At 39.7% G+C, this 17,871-nt stretch overlaps 1 protein-coding gene across 1 annotated transcript; it reads right to left on the bottom strand.

Annotated features, from left to right (window-relative positions):
* Positions 1–973: 973 nt before the first annotated feature.
* On the bottom strand, positions 974–16,252 carry CCN6 (cellular communication network factor 6). The gene is made up of 5 exons (XM_032156970.2): positions 16,151–16,252; positions 9,272–9,569; positions 5,567–5,809; positions 2,262–2,455; positions 974–1,321 (listed from the first exon to the last, which is right to left on the bottom strand). Exons 1-5 carry the CDS (start codon positions 16,250–16,252, stop codon positions 1,040–1,042), a joined length of 1,119 nt encoding a protein of 372 aa, XP_032012861.1. The 3' UTR covers positions 974–1,039.
* Between the last annotated feature and the right edge of the window lie 1,619 nt (positions 16,253–17,871).

Here is a 17,871-nt window from a genome sequence, read left to right as displayed (position 1 = left end):
TCTTCAGTTCTAGCCTTAACATTAATTTATTTTTAATAACAATTTATATTTCAGACCCACAGGTTAATTTTAAGTTTTATTCTTTATGTTTCTTTCCTTTGCAAAGTAATGATACTGTTCTTGGTCTTTGTCTTGGAAATTTAATTTTTTACAATATTTGATACAAAAAATTTTAGATTGCAGTTGTTAACAGTGGCCAGAAAAGTTGCATTTTCTCCTTTCCAAAATAAACTGATATTCAAGATCAGGCAGTGAAAAGTCTAAATATATTTACAGCTTAATCTTATTTCTGTTCAAGAATTAATCTAGAATTTCACTTGCCCTATAATGATTTATCAACTAATGGGCACCTTAGGCTACATTGTCAAATATAGATTAAATTTTTTAAATTTAGTATGTTTTTTTCCCCCCAAAGGAGTGTCTCGCTCCTCCATGCCAATGCAGTGGTGCAATCTCGGCTCACTGCAACCACCACCACCTGGGTTCAAGCAGTTCTGCCTCAGCCTCCTGAGTAGCTGGGATTACAGGCGCACGCCACCACACTTGGCTAATTTTTGTATTTTTTTATTACAGACAGGGTTTCACCATGTTGGCCAGGCTGGTCTCAAACTCCTGACCTCAAATGATCTGCCCACCTTGGCCTCCCAAAGTGCTGGGATTACAGGCATGAGCCACTGTGCCCAGCCTAAAATTTAGTATGCTTTTTATACAGCTTTAGCAAGTATTCCAGATTATTTTGTAAAATATTTTCTTGTAAATTGCATAATTTTTTCATATACAAAATGCTTAGATGGTACCAAATGTCTGTGTGTTATATAATTATAGGATATATTTTAGAAATGAGTTCAATTTTTAAGTTTTTCAAATTTTATGTATATTTTTAGAATAACTTTTTAAAAGCTTCTAATGCCTTAAATGTAGTGATCTGAGAATAGGCATTCATACTGTTTTACACAAAGTAGATTTACCACCATTTTATACTCACTAATTTTTTTATTATATGACAGGATTGACTAACTTTTCCCCCATTTGCTTGGTTTTACAGAATCTTGAGCTCAGAAAATATGTCTCCAGGTTCTCTGCAGTTTCTCTGACATACACAAGATGTAATCCACAGCATCTTCCATTTAAATGACCCCTCATTTGGGCAATCAAATTGAATAGTAATCATTTTAGACTTATTAGGGATACAGCATCTCTTATCCAAGCATATTCCACAAAAAGTGGGTTTGTAACTCTGAGTACTTGAGCATCCAGAAAAGACAAATTTTTCAGCTTTGGAGAGTTGGAAAGTAGGTTGGCATGTTTTTCCTTTGGGAATCTGGAAAGATACATAAAATGAAGTCATTCTTTAAATTTTATTACAATAGTTTTGAAAATCAACATGTAGAATATTTTATAGTATGAATATAATTATTTGGAGGCATTAATAAAAGTTGCTATGTAGTGATTTCCAGCACTCTCTTTACCTTTAAGATCCCCTTATCAGAGGTCTGCCCTCTCTATTCTTCATCATATTATAGCACCTACTCCCCAATGTTTTTTGCTATCTATTCTTGACTCAATTTTACAATAAACAAAACTTCTGTTTTGTTTGATATCAAGAGCCATGTCTTATTAAATATTTATCTAAGACTTAGCAAATTCCATAACACAGCCCAGACAGTTTTCCGTGGATGCATAGATGAATAATTATCCTAATCTTTCTTTAAAACTGAATTGTCAACTTGCTAATATGATAGAGAATAACTTTGGGGTAGAAGGATTGTGTAGCATTTCTAAAAATTACCCTTTTTGAGACAGACTTCCTGCCTCGTTCAAGAAGTAGGACCAGCTCTAGTTATACCAAGCAATCTTAGGGTAAATATTTTATTGTAGTGTTTTAGCAAGTTTACTATGTAAGCATAGAGCATTTTGGAAATGGTGTGGCTTCCTTCCAAGTTAATGATATATAACTAAGATCAGGACTTCTCTACTCTGATGTTCATAATACCTGTTTTCATAATTATAGTGTAGCAATCAAAATCTTCTATTCATTAACACAGAAAAAAGAAGTTAGAATCTGCTCTGGTTGGTAAAATTTTCCCCACAACATGCAGTTAATACCTGTTTTCCTCTGAAATAATTTGACTTTAAGCATTATAATGAGATAGTTTTATTTTTCTAAGAACTAAACACCATCCCACCCTCCAAAACACACACATTCTTACTTTTCAGGAATCTCTTAATATTGAATTAAGTTAAATATATTTAAACTTTACCTTTATTGTCTTTAATATATTGCTGTCACAAGGCTGAATGTAACACAGTCTTTTCTCTTTTCTCATTTCACAGTTGCTGTTTTCATTGGTCACCCTATTAGATATTCCCATCCCACATGTTCTGGAGCAGGGAGTCCACTTTGTTGCTTGCACAAGACATTTTTTTTTCCAAATAAGTGGGAGATTTCTATAAGCTATAACGAAGGGAGAAAAGTACATATGTATACGTATAAATGTACTTGTATAAATAGATAATTTTTAATCATGTTTAATGTTTAAGAAATCTGAATATTTTTGTATAACTCAGAATAAAAGAAGCTGATGGTCTAATCTATCATTCTATCTCCCTCTTTCCCAACCCCAAAATTAACTTTCAATCAAGTACTACAGTCCAGTCTCTTAGAAGGAATAAAAATACTTTATCTTTGAAAAACTGAGAAGATTTACTCATTTGCATTTTTCTGCTTTGCCTGTCCTCTGAATACTAAACCTAAGCTTATGTTCCTGTTGAGTTGTCTTTTCCATTGTTCTTGCCTCATCATTTCTAACAGACGTTGAAATAAAAATTAGGGAATTTGATCAGAACAGTGTGATCTTAATGTTAACTTTCATAATATGTTAAAATCTAAAATACAAAAATTATATTTGAGAATGAGACTATCAGTGAGACCAGATTTCTTCCATTTGTTTTAATCTAGTCTTTTAGAAAACTGTCTGATTAAGTAATACTACACTGAACTAAACTAATCATTTATATACAAAGTCATTGCAAGTGTATAATTTCATTCATTCAACTTAATTGTCACACTCCCTATGTTCTTAGGCCCAAACTACTCTCCAATTGGCTAAGATTTCAAATTACTTATGAAAAAACAATGGATGGATCAATAGATGGGTCAGTGAGTGAGTAGATAGAGCCCCTCCACTGTCTGCTGCTAAGGAGAAATAGGAGGGGAAGAGAGAATATAAGAGGGTCTAATAATGCTCCCATTTCCATGTAAGGTCACTGGGAGCTTCTTGTTATAAATGAAACAGGCCCTTGGCTCATTTTAAGCAAACTACATATTGACTTACTGTCTCAAGGCATTTCCTTAAGGTTAATGTGCACCTTGAAATGGATGCTTTGGGAGTACGGTTGTGATTTGAGTCTGCACAGCAAAATTCTGGCTATATTACTTCAAAAAAATCAATTTAAAACTCGAAAAAGACCCAGAAAAAAAAAAAAAGCCTTCTTCATAGGAAATAGTCTCTTTAAAGTATGTGCTCTATTTTAACTGATACTATGACACTGCTTTCAGTGTTATTACAGTAGAGTCTCTTGCAATTGCACATAGAACTGAGGAGAGGAAGCAGAAACGTGAAGATACCTGGAAGGTAGACAACAGTTTAAAGACCTCAATGCAGGAAGCAGATTAGAAGCTTGGCACACATCTGCAATAAATAAAGGCAGGTTAGATTACCGTGTTACCAGTAATCCCGCTTGTTAAACCAAGAGCTGTAGTTCAGGAATTTACCATTCATTAAAAAGCAAGAAAACTAGAAGAGATTTTTTAAACAAAGCTTAGTGTTTGGTGAGCATTGAAAAAAGCATGAGGGCATTATGTCATTGCATGCTTCATACTGACCTAGCAAAAGCTAGATTCCAACCATAGACTATAAATTACTGTCACGAATATACCTTAAAGTATGTGTTTTTGTCATTATGGTTAATTTTAAAAGCCAAATTCCTGTGTGGGCCATAAATATAATTTCATAGTTAAGCAAAGAAGAGACATTAGACTGAACATAAACTTCGTTTGAAACATATCTAGGTCTAAATCATAAATACCAGAGAACACTTCAGGAGATTTTCTTGTTTTACCTGACAAAGCACTAACTACTAAGACTGACTATCTGATGCCTCTCCCAGCCAAGGTCAAAGTGAACCCACTTAACTGCTCTAACTTCTAAAATGAGACCAACTTGAACTTGATCCGAAGGGCTTCACTTGTGGAAAGCTGCTCTAAGGTAGTCTTTCCAGGGAAGTTTATGTGTGGGTTCTAAGACCCTTATATTGAATCACTAAAATCCAATGCATAAAACCAACTGTTCTGTAATTTTTGAAAAAAAAAATAAGGACATAGCTTATAATTCCAGAGGTTTTAGAGCATTAACAGTGTCATCCTGTCAACTGAACATGTATAGTAAATGGAAATTCACCACAACCTGGTAAATTTTTTTTCTAATTTACTGACGAAACTGGAGTTGCTGAGGATGTTCCTTTCATCGAGTTAGCTTTTAAGTATCTAAACTCATTTCTCTGCTTATAGTTGCCTTTATTAAATATCCACTTAATAAAAGTGAACTTAGGAGTTGTTAACATATACAAGTATTCTTCATTTCCATGGAAACTCTCATTAAGCTCTAAACTTTAAGAAAAAGGCATTCTTGATTTCTGGATGAGAACACAGAGATGTGAACAAGAACCAGACTTCGATGGTGCCCCTTTTGGGTCCTTCCTCCTCTATACGTTATTTGCTGGTGGTTTCGAAACTCCTGTTCCCAAAATATGCTGATGCTTAAATAAAATGCTAACTTAGAGCAGACCAGAATACAAGGTTTATAAATATACTTAAGCTGTTTGAAGTGGCCAGATACACAAGATGAGTAATGAAGGATCACACTTCATTTTTCTGAGAACATAGATACATGGGTAACCTACTTAAAAATGCCTGGGTGTGTGCGTGCGTGTGTGTGTGTTTACAGAGAGATTAGCAATTGAGCTTCAATTTCAGAGTGAGTGAAACGACTTCCTATGAGATTTCTATTTTTAGAAATAATATTTACAAGTTCAAAATATGTGTCAGTTCTTAAATATTTTTCAGCAGTAGCCTCCCATTTCTGCCTGTATCACATAGAAATGTTGCCTTTTAAAATTTGGGAAAGTGAATGGTCAAACTTCTTGCCCATAATAGAAGAATAAAAATAAGTTGTTCTAGGGTATATGTAAACAATATTTGGTCAATTTTCCTAAGAAGAGGTTAGGAATAAGCAGAGGTGTAAGATTTTAGAAGAGCTTCCTGACTTAGTAGATCTTTTAAAAATGTTTTTAAATGTTTTACCAGAAAATTCTAAAACATTATAAAATTTCCTTTTCAGATATTTATCCCTGTCTGAGGCAAAGATTGAGTAAAATGATACACTCAAACTATATCTCAATCTGACCACCAATCAATAAGTACTTACTGAGTACCTATGGTACATAGAAGGAACATGAAGGAATACCACCAAGGTCATACATGAAAAATAGCTCTACTTCTGAGCACCTGGCATTGTTTTGTAGCTTGTTGAAAGCTGCTGTAGTAATGGTTCCAGGCTACAGTTTGACTGATCAGACTTCTTTCCACCTTTAGCTCCAGAGCAGTGACTGCCAGCCAGCTTTGGTATGAGCAGAGGTGTGCATCCAATGGCCCCACTCACACAGAGGCAGCTAAACAAGGGGTTGGGCTGAAACACTTGGCCATTATGATAATGTACCCGGTTGAACTCGCATCCAACAGCTACAAGGTCTGAAACGAGAAAAGAGCAAAATTGCCAAAGAAGCCATAACCTGTGACAGTCTAGACCTCCAATTATAAACCTAAGAAGAAATGGATTATCTCCTGTATGAAGTATAGCTCTCAACCTCTTAGGTTCCATTTGGAACCTCCTTCACAGGACATCTGTAGAAAGGTTTCTAAAGTGAGGCATTTTTATTATACTGCAGGCTATAAACCCCACATGGTCACTTCCAGAATTAAGACCAAGTAAAGACCCTATAAAATCACCATAAGTATAGCGGTTGATAAAAAATCTGAGATAGGCTGATGCCTAGTGAGACAGGTTTTCTCAGACATCCAACAAATAGGCTAGGATATAGTCTTAGGAAGACAGGATAAATGAATGTCTGAAGAAACTATATGTTAGTTAACTACAGAACTGCAAGGTTTTTGTTAAGAGATTGCAGGAGAGTTTTCCTTCCTCTGAGGGGTATTCTTGACCTTCTGGATCGGCTGTTCCACAAGTGTGGTCCTCTAATCCCTTGGCAGTACCTGAGACACTTTTAGGGGATCTGGAAAAGGTCAAAACTCTTTTCCAAATACTAAGATGTGGCTGGCCTTTTTCACTGTGTTGGTATTTGCACTGGTGCTACAAAAGCAACTGTGGCTAAAACTGAACTGCTGGTGCCTTGGCATGAATCAAACTGTAGAGGTAATCTTGTATTTTTCCTTGCCAGGTATTTATACTTTAAAAGGGGTGGTGGGAGTTTTACCTAAGAATGTCCTTGATGGCACAGCAAAAAGTATTAATTTTATTAAATGTTAATCATCAAATACAGGTCTCTTTAATATTCTATGTGACAAAATAGGAAATATACATAGAATATTTTAGTGCAATAGCTGTCTTGAAACTTCAGCAAATGGCTGTCTCAGGAAAACTTAAGGAACTATGTCATTGGTAAAGTTGTGAGCTGAGCTAACCACTTTTTTAGTGGGAATTTTACTTGAAGAAATGACTGATGATAACTGGTTATTCAGACTTGTGTATTTTGGAAACTTTTCTTTGAAAATGAGCAAACTGAGCCTGTCACTTCAAGGAAAACAATTGTGACAGCGTTTTTTGCCGATGAGAGAATTCAAGATTTCAAGGAAAAATTAGAATTTTGGAAAACTTGTATCCATCACTGAAAACTTTATATTTATCCAATATGTAGACTTTTCTGGTGAGGATGATATTAATGTGATTTTTAAAGATATTACATAATTAAGTGTATCAATATTTTGAACATCTCTACAACACAGTAAACATATTTTCCAAATGAACAATGCATAGAATGGCAAAATTATGCATGAGTAAAAGATCTATTCCAAATGGGTCTTGGATAGACCAATGCATTTTAATGTCACAGAGTTGAAAGTTCATTGATGTGGTTTCAGATTCCATGATGCAGCTAATTTTTAAGACACTGTCACTTGCCAAGTTTTAATATAATATCAATAAACGTAAAAGTATATACACAATGATCTGAAAAGCCTGTTAAAATATTCCTCCCTTTTCAAATTACATATCTGTGTGATGCCAGATTTTCTTCACATATTTCAACCAGGAAAACACATAGTAACAGACTGAAAGAAGCAGCAAATGTGTGACTCTAGCTATCTTCTATTGAGCTAGACACTAGAGAGATTTGCAAAAAATGTAAAACAATGACACTCTTTTACTAAATTTTTCTTTGGAAAATAAGTTATATGTTTTTTCATAAAAACGTTATTCTTATTAATCTGCAATGGGTTTATTCTTTTTAAATGAATAAATATTTCTAAATTTCTAATCCATCAAATATCAATGGATAAAACCCACATAAAATCTCTTAGGTCCTCAATAATTTCTAAGAGTATAAAGGGGTAATTTCTAAGACTATAAAGGGGTCCGCAGATCAAAAAGCTTTTAAAATATTGCTCTTGATCAGGGATCATCAGGTTTTCTGAAAAAAGCCAATTAGAAAATATCTTAGCCTTTGCAAGCCAGAGAGTGTTTGGTCAAAACTACTGACTCTGCCATTGCAAAGCAGCCATAGACTCTACATTAATGTACCATGTTCCAATAAAGCATCATTTACAAAAACAGGCTGTTGGCTAGATTTGACTCTCAGGTCATAGTTTGGGGCCCTAGTTATAGATTATCCCCATTCCTATCCTCGTGGCTATGCCCTGTTAAAAGTCTCATCACATTTTGTGTGAAATTACTTACGGAAAGGTCTGACACCTTACTATTTCATTCTCTGAGGCCAAGGCCTGTATCTCTTGTTTTTCCTGTCATGTCCTCAGTTGCTGGCCACAGTGCTTGGCTCTGTAGTGGATGGTCACTAAGTGTTTGTTGGGTTAATGAAATAACCTGCCCAGCTTCGGAAAAATGAGTGTCCTGAATGCCACATTTATTTGATAGGTCATGTTTTCGTTATAGGATTCCAATAAATAACATTTTTGAGAGCCTACTGAATACCAGCTATTGTGCTAGGTGTTTTATGTCATTATTTTATTTGATCCTCCCAGCAACTCTATAAGCTAGGAAGTACATATTATGTAACGGAGGCACACAGAGAATAAACAACTTGATCAAGTGTATTCAGTTAGCAGAGCAGTCAGGACTTGAACCTAGATCCCACATTTTTAACCATACAATACAGTGCTGGCAGGGGCTTCAGCCTATCAAGCTTGAGCGCTCTACACATTCAGCCTGACTCCAAAGATAGGCTCTCATTCCGTGGCTCATAACCAAACTTCTGATAGTAATTTGCCTTCCTACTTTGACTTTTCTACAGACAGACTAAACTGCCCAGGTGACATGAGTGTTTCTCTTCCCTTGTAAATTTTATTTTTTTTAATCCTAAATAATTTGGCACCCTGAATTAGTGTCAATGTTCAGATGGTCTGAATCAGTCTCCAGAGCTTAGTCACATAAGGCTGAGGGTCAGGTTGTGGTTTGGGGTGACCTCACCTTCTTTTTTTACAAATCTGCTGAAGTAAAAAGCACAGCAACTTGGTCATTAGTCGGGAAAGCTGAGGTTAAAGTTATATGTCTGAATACTGCGTATACATTCTAATATTTTTAAGGAGATCATTTTTTGTTACTTTCAAGAGGCTGAATTCGGATTGTTTTTGACAGTATTAACAAGAGCTGTCATTTTGTAGCACTTTAAGAAGTCAGACTCTAGATAATTCCTTTTATTTTCTATCGTTAAAAGCAATTACCTGAGAAGAACTGCAAGGTCACCTCAATACAATGAAAATAATGGGTTTCTGAATGTGTGTAAGCATCCGCTAATTTCACATAGTATCCAATACAATGGAGCCAGTCCCACTGGAATATGAAAACTAAACCCACCTCATATTTAGCCAAACTAAGCTGATCACTCCAAGCTAACAATTGCAGGAAAAAAAAAATTCTGTCTAGACTCAACCTTTTCCAGCAAGTCCAGAAGAAGAACTTACATGCACACACTCCAGTCTCGTACCTAGGCCTGTCTACTGAGTAGTCACAATACAGCCCTTTGTGTGGGTCACAGAGGTCAGCTTCATTGCAGATTTCCCCTGGTTGCTTGGCACAGATTTTACAGCATCCACAGCCATCTCTCACCAGGCTCACTCCAGGAGGGCAACGGGGCTTCTGATGAGGGCATTTGCAGGGCCAGTGACAAAACTGTTTACGCTGAGGTGCGTCTGACACTTCTCCAGGCCTTCCTTTGGGTGTTGTATCTAATGGTCCAGTGCCCTGTGCCCTGCAGCAGAACTTCATTTGATAATAAAGGTGATGTTAGAAATAGCTTCTCTATGTAATAGTGTAACAGGAATAGAAGATTTCCCCCAAACAGGTAGTATACAGAGTGGTGAGTTATAATCATTATAATTACACCTATCAGCAATTGACACAATTACTCTCCTTAAACTATTCTTCACTCAGCCTCCAAGACTCTTGGAGGCTCTTATTCCTCTTATTCCACTCTTATTCCTCCTTTGTAACTGACTGCTCCTTCTCACTCTCCTTTGTCAGTTTCTTCTCATCCTCTTAATCTGTAAACCTCAGAGCCCCATGGATAAGGCCTCTAAAGTATCTTCCCTCACTGTATCTCTTATCTCCGACTCATACCCCTCTTCTGAACTCAGACTCAAACTGCCTACTTAACATCTCCACTTCGATGTTTAATAGGTATAGCACATTTAATATGACCAAAAACAAGCTCCCAAGCTTCCTCCTCCAATGTGCTCTTCCACACACTTCCCTATTTGAGCAAATGCCAATATATTTCCAAAATACCTTGAGATCGGATCATGCTTGACTCTTCTCTTTCACATTTTACATCTAATTCCATCAGTAAACCCTGTTTATTACACCTTTAAAAATACCCACCCTGATCATTTATTCATACCCTCTCTGTTACCATCATAATCCAAGTCACCATTGTTCACTTGGATGATTACAATAGCCTCCTGAGTGTTCACCTTGCTTGGTCCTTTGTCCACTTGACATCCAAAATGATTCTTTTAAAATAAGCCAGTTCATATCACTCTTTGCTCATATGGAGTGACTTCCTCATGGCCTCCCATTTCAATGTAAAATTCAAAATGCCACCATGGCCCTGCATCCTGTGGTCCCCCCTCCCCATATTACTTTGCCCACTGCCACTCACCCCCTTGCTGCCTCCACACCAGCCACACCAGTGTCCTTGTTCTCTGACTCCAAGCACACTCTGCCCCTAGGTATCTTCATGGCTCACTCTTTTACTATCTTTAGGTCTGTGCTCAAATTTCTCAGTGAGGCCCTCTTTGACCACTCTTTGTGAAAGGTCACCCTATCCCAGTCCTTTCGCCGTAGAGTTTACCACCTTTCTTATTACCTATGCATTTCAGTTGTTTACTTTCTGATACCTGCACCAAGAATGTGAGCATCTCGAAAGCAAGGTCTTTGCCTAATGTCTGTCTTGATGACTGCCATCTTTATAAATCACTTTACTTGGTTATTTCAATCAAACTTCATAGCAACAGTGTGCAGTGGTGATTATACCATGTGATAGGCAGATAATTGTCCCCTCAAAGATGTCCATGTCCTGATCCCTGGAGTCTGTGCTTATATGTTACCTAAAACATTGAAGGGGATTTTTGCATATGTGGTCAACTTAAGAATTTTGAGGTTATCACTCTCGATTATCCAGGTGGGCCCAAGGTAATCGCAAGTACATTGGGTCCACTGGGGAAGGAGGCAGGCATGTCAGAGAAGATGTGATGGCAGAAGCAGAGGTAGGAGTGATGCTGTTGCTGAAATGGGTCATGGTCCAAGGAAGCCAGACAGCCTTTAAAAGCTGGAACAGGCAAAGAATGGATTCTCTCCTGCCACCTTCAGAAGGGAGGCAGTCCTGCCAACGCTTGATTTTAGCCCTGTAAGACCCATTTTTGGACATCAGATGTCCAGAACTATAGATAATCATGTTGTTTTAAGCCGTTCAAGTTGGTGATTTCTTACAGCAGCAACAGGAAACCGTATACTCCATTTTGTAAATGAGGACTCTGAGACTCAAATTATTTAAGTTGTCCTGTGTGACATATCAAGTAAGTGGTAGAAGAATTATTTAAATCAGGCAGGCAGGTTCCAGAGCCTAAGCGCTCAACACTTACCCTCCTTCCTTTCCTAGTCCAAATCACACTGCAACCCAGCTTTGATACAGAACAAATCACCAAATCTCTGCATCTATTTCTCCAGCCTAGACCTCATCCCTTAAGCTTACAACTTATTAGTTGCTACTGGACATATGCACTCTGGGGTTCTACAAGTACCCTCCCCCTGACAAACTACTCCTCAACTAGCAGTTCCCATTTTAGTGAATGGCATCACCATCCACTCAGGTCCCCTAGTCAGGAAGCTGAAAACCATCTGGATTTCTTCCTCTCCCTCATCCTTCACACCTGAAAGTGTCTGACCTACAGGAAAGGTGAAAGCACTTATGCACAGCATTCAGGGCCCTCCTGATGTCTTGCAGTTCTTGTATGCATTAGGTTCCAGAAAGTTAAAGTGCCTGCGGTTCCCTGCATATGTGATGCTGTTCCTCCTGCCTGGGACATTCTGCCTAGACCCAGCTCCTTCTTCATCTAGTTATCCTTCAAGGTTCTGTTTCAGTATCATCTTTTCCAGAAAGGTTCCTGTAACTTCCCTGCCTTGCACACATTTTTAAACTGAAATTACCCATGTAAGTAAGTGCCCATCTCTTCCACTAGCCATAAAGCCACCCAACCTCAGGTGCTTGTGGTTTGTTTGTGAGTATACCACCAGCACCTAGCACAGTGCCTGGCAATTCGCTTGTGTAAATAGCTCTTAATGTTTATTTGATGGAACCAGGGGCTGTTGAACTGATTCCTAGATCTAAGTCCATTCGCAGCTCAAAAACTCTACATTTAGAAGTATCTGCATGAAATTCCACCTAATATTAAACCCTCAGCCTTTTTTTCTTACCACTGGTAAAACACACATGCCCCAGTAAAGAGTAACATTTCAGCTGCAATTCAAAAGTTGCATGCACAACATGAGAATGGGTTTTGATGGGGAGGATAGGACACTGCTGGGCTTCTGGAGAAGGAGCAGGGGAAAAGGAAACACCAAAGTGCAGAAGGGAGTAGAAATAGTGAAGCTAGAATCCTAATAAAAATTTAAACTTAAAAAAATTTTGCCTACTTCTCAATTTTGCACAGGTTCAGCTATAGCCACCAGTGATCCAGGATGCCAGGTTCAGTGGCCTCTTTGCTGGTCTCACATCCGTGAAATCTCTTCAGTCCTCCTCTTGCCCCACCTCTCTAAGGCATTTGACTCTCCTCTACCTTGGATTTCATTACATCTGGTCCCCCCAATCCTCCCCTTACTTTTCAACATACTTTCTCAACCTCCTCCGCAAGCTCCTGTTACCCTGAATTTGACTTAGATTTAGGCCTATTGGTGTTTCATAGCTTTAATGTATTGCTTGCCTCATTCTACACTGTATCTTGACAATCTCACCCAGACCCTTGCCTTCAGTTTTCATCCTATGCAAGTTTCAAAACTAAATTTCCAGCCTGGACTTCTCCACTGAGCCCTAGATCCATGAGCTAACTACCTACTGGACATCTCCACCCAAATGTCCTCCAGGAAATACTCAAGACCAAAAGTCATCATTTTTCACTCTTCAAAGTTTGGAGTCAGGAAGCTGGATTCATCTAGGTTGTCTTCCTCTTTCTCACCTCCTATGGCCATTCAGTGACCTCTCCTATGTATTCTGTTGTCCCTGTCTTCCCAGAACTAGACGCTCTTCCCCATTTCATTGCTACTAAGTAAGCATCACAACTACGAGTTCCTGACTGACCTTCCTCCCTCCAGAATGACTTTTCAAGTGCATCTACTACATTGCCACTGGAGGAATCTCTTTAAAGAACATGTCTGCTTGTATTACTCCTCTCCTTAAAGCCCATGAGGGGTTCCCCACAGTCTATACTGTGCAGCCTAAACTTCTGAGCCAGGTATCCAAAGCCATCTCCTGCCTACCTCTTGAGCTTTAGCTCTCACACACTCTCCTTCCACGCCTAGCCATTTGCGGGACTCCCCGGGTTGGTTTTCTCCTCCCTGTCTTTCTTCTGTTCTTTCTAATGAAATGCACATTCCCAAAACTGCCCCCTGGATGCCTCTTTATCTTTCCAATTTTGAAGCATTTCCAGATAATCTCAGGTCAAAAGGTAACACTGTTGAAATCCAAGGATAAAGAGAAAATCTTAACAGTAGACTGAGAAAAGCATTACATACTGAATTACGTTAAAAATGAGATCTGACTTCTCATCAAAAGACAGAGGAGGAGGAAGAGATGGAGAAATGCCCAAAGACAATGTTGAAAGGAAAAAGAAAAACAACCTGTCAACCCAGAATTATATGGCCAGTGAAACTATCTTTCAAAAATGAAGCTGAAATAGCCTGTGATCCCAGCACTTTGGGAGGCCAAGGCAGGTGGATCACTTGAGGTGGGGAGTTCAAGACCAGCCTGGCCAACATGGCGAAACCCCATCTCTACTAAAAATACAAAAACATACCAGGTGTGGTGACGTGCACCTGTAGTCCCAGGTACTTGGGAGGCTGAGACAGGAGAATCACTTGAACCCAGGAGGCAGAGGTTGCAGTGAGCTGAGACGCACCACTGCACTCCAGCCTGGGCATCAGAGGTTCAAAATAAAGAAAGAAAATCTCTGTCTCAAAATAAAGAAAGAAAATCATAACAGTAGACTGAAAAAAGGGGGAAGCATTACATACAGAAGCACAGTAAAACGAGATCTGACTACTCATTAAAAGAAGGAGGAGGAGGGAGAGATGGAGAAGGACAAGATGCCCAGAGACAATGTTAAATGGGAAAAAAAAAAAAAATCCTGTCAACCCAGAATTATATAGCCAGTGAAACTATCTTTCAAAGATGAAGGTGAAATAAAACCGTTTCTGGGTAAACAAAACCTAAGAGAAATTGTTGCTAGCCGATCCGCCTCACAAGAAATACTAAAGGAGGATCTTCAGTCTGAAGATCTGTTATGATAGTAACTTAGAAATACAGGAAGAAATGAAGAGGCCTGGACATAGTCAATATGTGGGTAAATATAAAGAATCTTGTATTTTTCTCTTTTCCTCAGGCATATTTTGATTGTTTTCAACAGCAAAATTTCAAGACAACAAGTGTCACTAGAATGGTGCAATAGAAAGAATAAGCATTTTGACTACAGATCCGAGCTTTGCGATAGTTCTGTGATCTTACAGAACTTCCCATCATTTGATCTCCTCTGTAATATGGGATTAATAATGCCTACCTTGTAAAGTTGTTTTGATAATTAAGATAATAACTAAAGCACCCTTGGGCCAGAGGTGGTGGCTCACACCTGTAATCCCAACACTTTGGGAGGCCAAGATGAGCGGATCACTTGAGGTCAGGAGTTCGAGACCAGCTTGGCCAACAGGGCAAAACCCTATCTCTACTAAAATACAAAAATTGGCCGGGCATGGTGGTGCAGGCCTGTAATCCCAGCTACTTGGGAGGCTGAGGGGCAACAATCACTTGAACCCAGGAGGTGGAGGTTGCAGTGATCCGAGACTGCACCACTGCACTCCAGCCTGGAACGACAGAGCAAGGCTCTGTCTTTAAATAAATAAATAAATAAATAAATAAATAAATAAAGCACCCAGCACAGTATTTGGCATATAGCAGATATTCAGTAAATGCTAGGTATTATCAGATACTTCGTGAATTTATGAATTCATAAAAGCAAAGTTAAGCACAAAATAATCCATTCTCACCGCTCTGTGTGTAACACCTTTCTGTGTTTGTTGTTCTTTATTTTTTACACATCTCTCTGTGTTGGAATACTTGCTGTCTAAGAACATCTAGCTGCTCTCCATCCACAATGACAGGCTTTTTCTCAAGAACAGTGGAATAGGAGACACACAGACAGGGCAGCAATGACCCGGACCACTGACATTCTTGCATGATTCTTTTGAAATCGTAAATCTCTCTCTATATGGTATAACAATTTCCAATTCCTTGTTTTCTAAGATATATCTACTACTTATGGCCCCAATCAACTACTAACTCACAGACACACCCATGTTTTCTAAATCACCAGATTTCAAAAGCTCTGTCTCCTGTCTACCGTGTAAATAAATCAACAATTAAGTCACCTTGTTTTCATCTTCTTATTTAAAAAGACTAAGGCAATGAACTGCTCATAGTAAGTTACACTTCCCTTTGGTCTGTTGCTTGAAATATTTCCAAGCCTCCATGGACTGCTTCCCTTTCAGGAAGTGAGAAACACATGGACTGAGAAAAGACAAAGTAAGAGAATGTTTTAAAAATGTAAATGTTTATTTCAAAGTGCCCCTTTCAAACAAGGACAGGCTTAACTGGAAAAAGTCGCTGTCAAAATTCTTTTTTCCAGGGGCTCTTTGCACATTTTGCAAACAGCAGTGGAAAGCTGAGCCTCCGCCTGGAGCTGGCATGGAGAGACACTGTTTCCCGCACTGTGCCAGGCTGTGCCTTAGGCTCTGCTACAAAAATATATAGGAAAGCGTGGGGCTGTTCAAACATAGCGAAAGGAGGCTTCGGTGCCATTACCTGAAAGGGAGAAATGTTTTACATTTCTTTCATGAAGCTCATGAACGAACACAGAACTTTATTTGGAAAGAAAAATGGCTTCCTATTTCTTATGAAGTAATTCCACAAGCCATTGATCCTCCCTCTTCCTCCATCTTCATTTTGTTTAGTTTTGGGCCTGAAGAACTAAGGATGGCTGTAGTCTCCGGAAGGGAAAGAGTCAGGGGAGAGGACTTACCTGTGCCAAGCCAGCAAGCAGAAGAGTGGAGAAGAGGAGCCCCTGCATGTCGCTGGGACCGTGGAGCCACCCTGAGGGGTAGAGAAGTCGCCGCTTGTTCATTGCTCCGGGTACACAAAGCTCCCCTGTCTCCTCTGCAAACCCCACGCTCCTCTGCACAAGAACACACACCCTCTACCTCCCACACTACCAACTTTCAGCCTGCACTTTCCTTTTTAAGGATCCGTTTTAATACCCTGTTTACTTTCATGGGACTCTTCTAATACCTGCCTTCGCAGTGAGCGTGTCACAGGTCAGGAGCGGGCGAGCACTTTCCTCCCGGGACTCAGGAGGGCAGGGCAAGTAGTGACTGTTCTCTGAGTGACTGCGTTACCTGTTCCTAGAGAGCAGAGCCTGCCCCCGACAACGGGTGAGGTCCCACGTCATTCCCCTCCTTGCCCTCAGCTTCTCCATCTGTGTTTGCCCTGCTCCGGGTCCTCTCTGGGCTGCTTCCTTCTCCCCCTTCACCCTCATGTACAGAGCACAGGCCTGGTCCCCCCATAGCACCCATCGTAGCCTAGCCCTGGCTTTCCCCCTCCATATTAATGGCAGGCTCTCAAAGGACCCTGACTCCCGCAGCTCAGATTCTCTCGGAGGCACCCACAGTGCCCTGGGCTCACCTTTATCCCAACACCTTTCTCATGCCAGGTGGACTGTGAGTGGAAAAAATACAGATGGAGCAGGGGGCGGACTCCTACAGTACCTGGCCTGAGAGACGCCTCCTTTTGGGGGCACAGTTCCATGACAGATGACAATGAAGTTAACCTCCATTTTTCCAGGCCTAAAATAAAACAATTACACTGGTAGCAATCATTCATTTAATGAATTAAGATTAAAAATAAGCCTGGCCAATATGGTGAAATCCCATCTCTACTAAAAAAAAAAAGATACAAAAATTAGCCGGGCCTGGTGGCAGGCGCCTGTAATCTCAGCTGCTTGGGAGGCTAAGGCAGGAGAATCGCTTGAACCTGGGAGGCGGAGGTTGCAGTGAGCCGAGATCGCACCATTGCACTCCAGCCTGGGGGACAAGAGCGAGACTTCGTCTCAAAAAAAAAAAAAAAAAAAAAAAGATTAAAAATAAAATTTTGACAGGTTTGTACTCCTCTTCTTCATACTCACCTCCCTGAAATGTGTGGCCACCAGCGCATCTCCTCCTGTGTCATCACGTGGGACCTTTGCCTCTCCATGTTCTCAGCCTGGGTCTGTGTTCCCATCTTCACTTGCAGCTGCCATGGCGCTTTGTCCCTCTCAGGTCCCTGAGGGGTCCCACCTGCCTGCCCCCTTCCCAAGGCCTATTTCTATTTCCTTTGATCAGTTACCTATCCCGGCTTTTCCTGCTGCCTTACGTATTCTATACCCATTGCTCACCTTTGTTTCTGTTCAAGGCAGGCACTACTGTATAAAGACAACGTCAAGCCTTGCTTAGGCCTGGGCTGAGGGCCTGGGAAAAATGAGGCTGTCCTCTGCCACAGAGAATCTGGTGTCCTTGGAGAACCATGGACACCCTAAAACCTGCAGATCACACAGAGCTTACCAAGGAGTCATTAAACTGTAAGTATACGCACATTGAACAACAAGGAACACCCACTGCAGTTAGGGTGCCAACACCTTATCCTGCCTCCCTAAGAAATAGGACAAAACCAGAGAATGGAGTAGTGAAGAAAATGTGTCTGTTTTGGTCC

The sequence above is a fragment of the Hylobates moloch genome, unplaced genomic scaffold (assembly GCF_009828535.3).
Source record: "Hylobates moloch isolate HMO894 unplaced genomic scaffold, HMol_V3 SCAFFOLD_2, whole genome shotgun sequence".
In the NCBI taxonomy this organism is placed as follows: domain Eukaryota; kingdom Metazoa; phylum Chordata; class Mammalia; order Primates; family Hylobatidae; genus Hylobates; species Hylobates moloch.
Note: the sequence above shows the minus strand (reverse complement) of the source record. Positions and strands in the feature narration are given on the sequence as shown.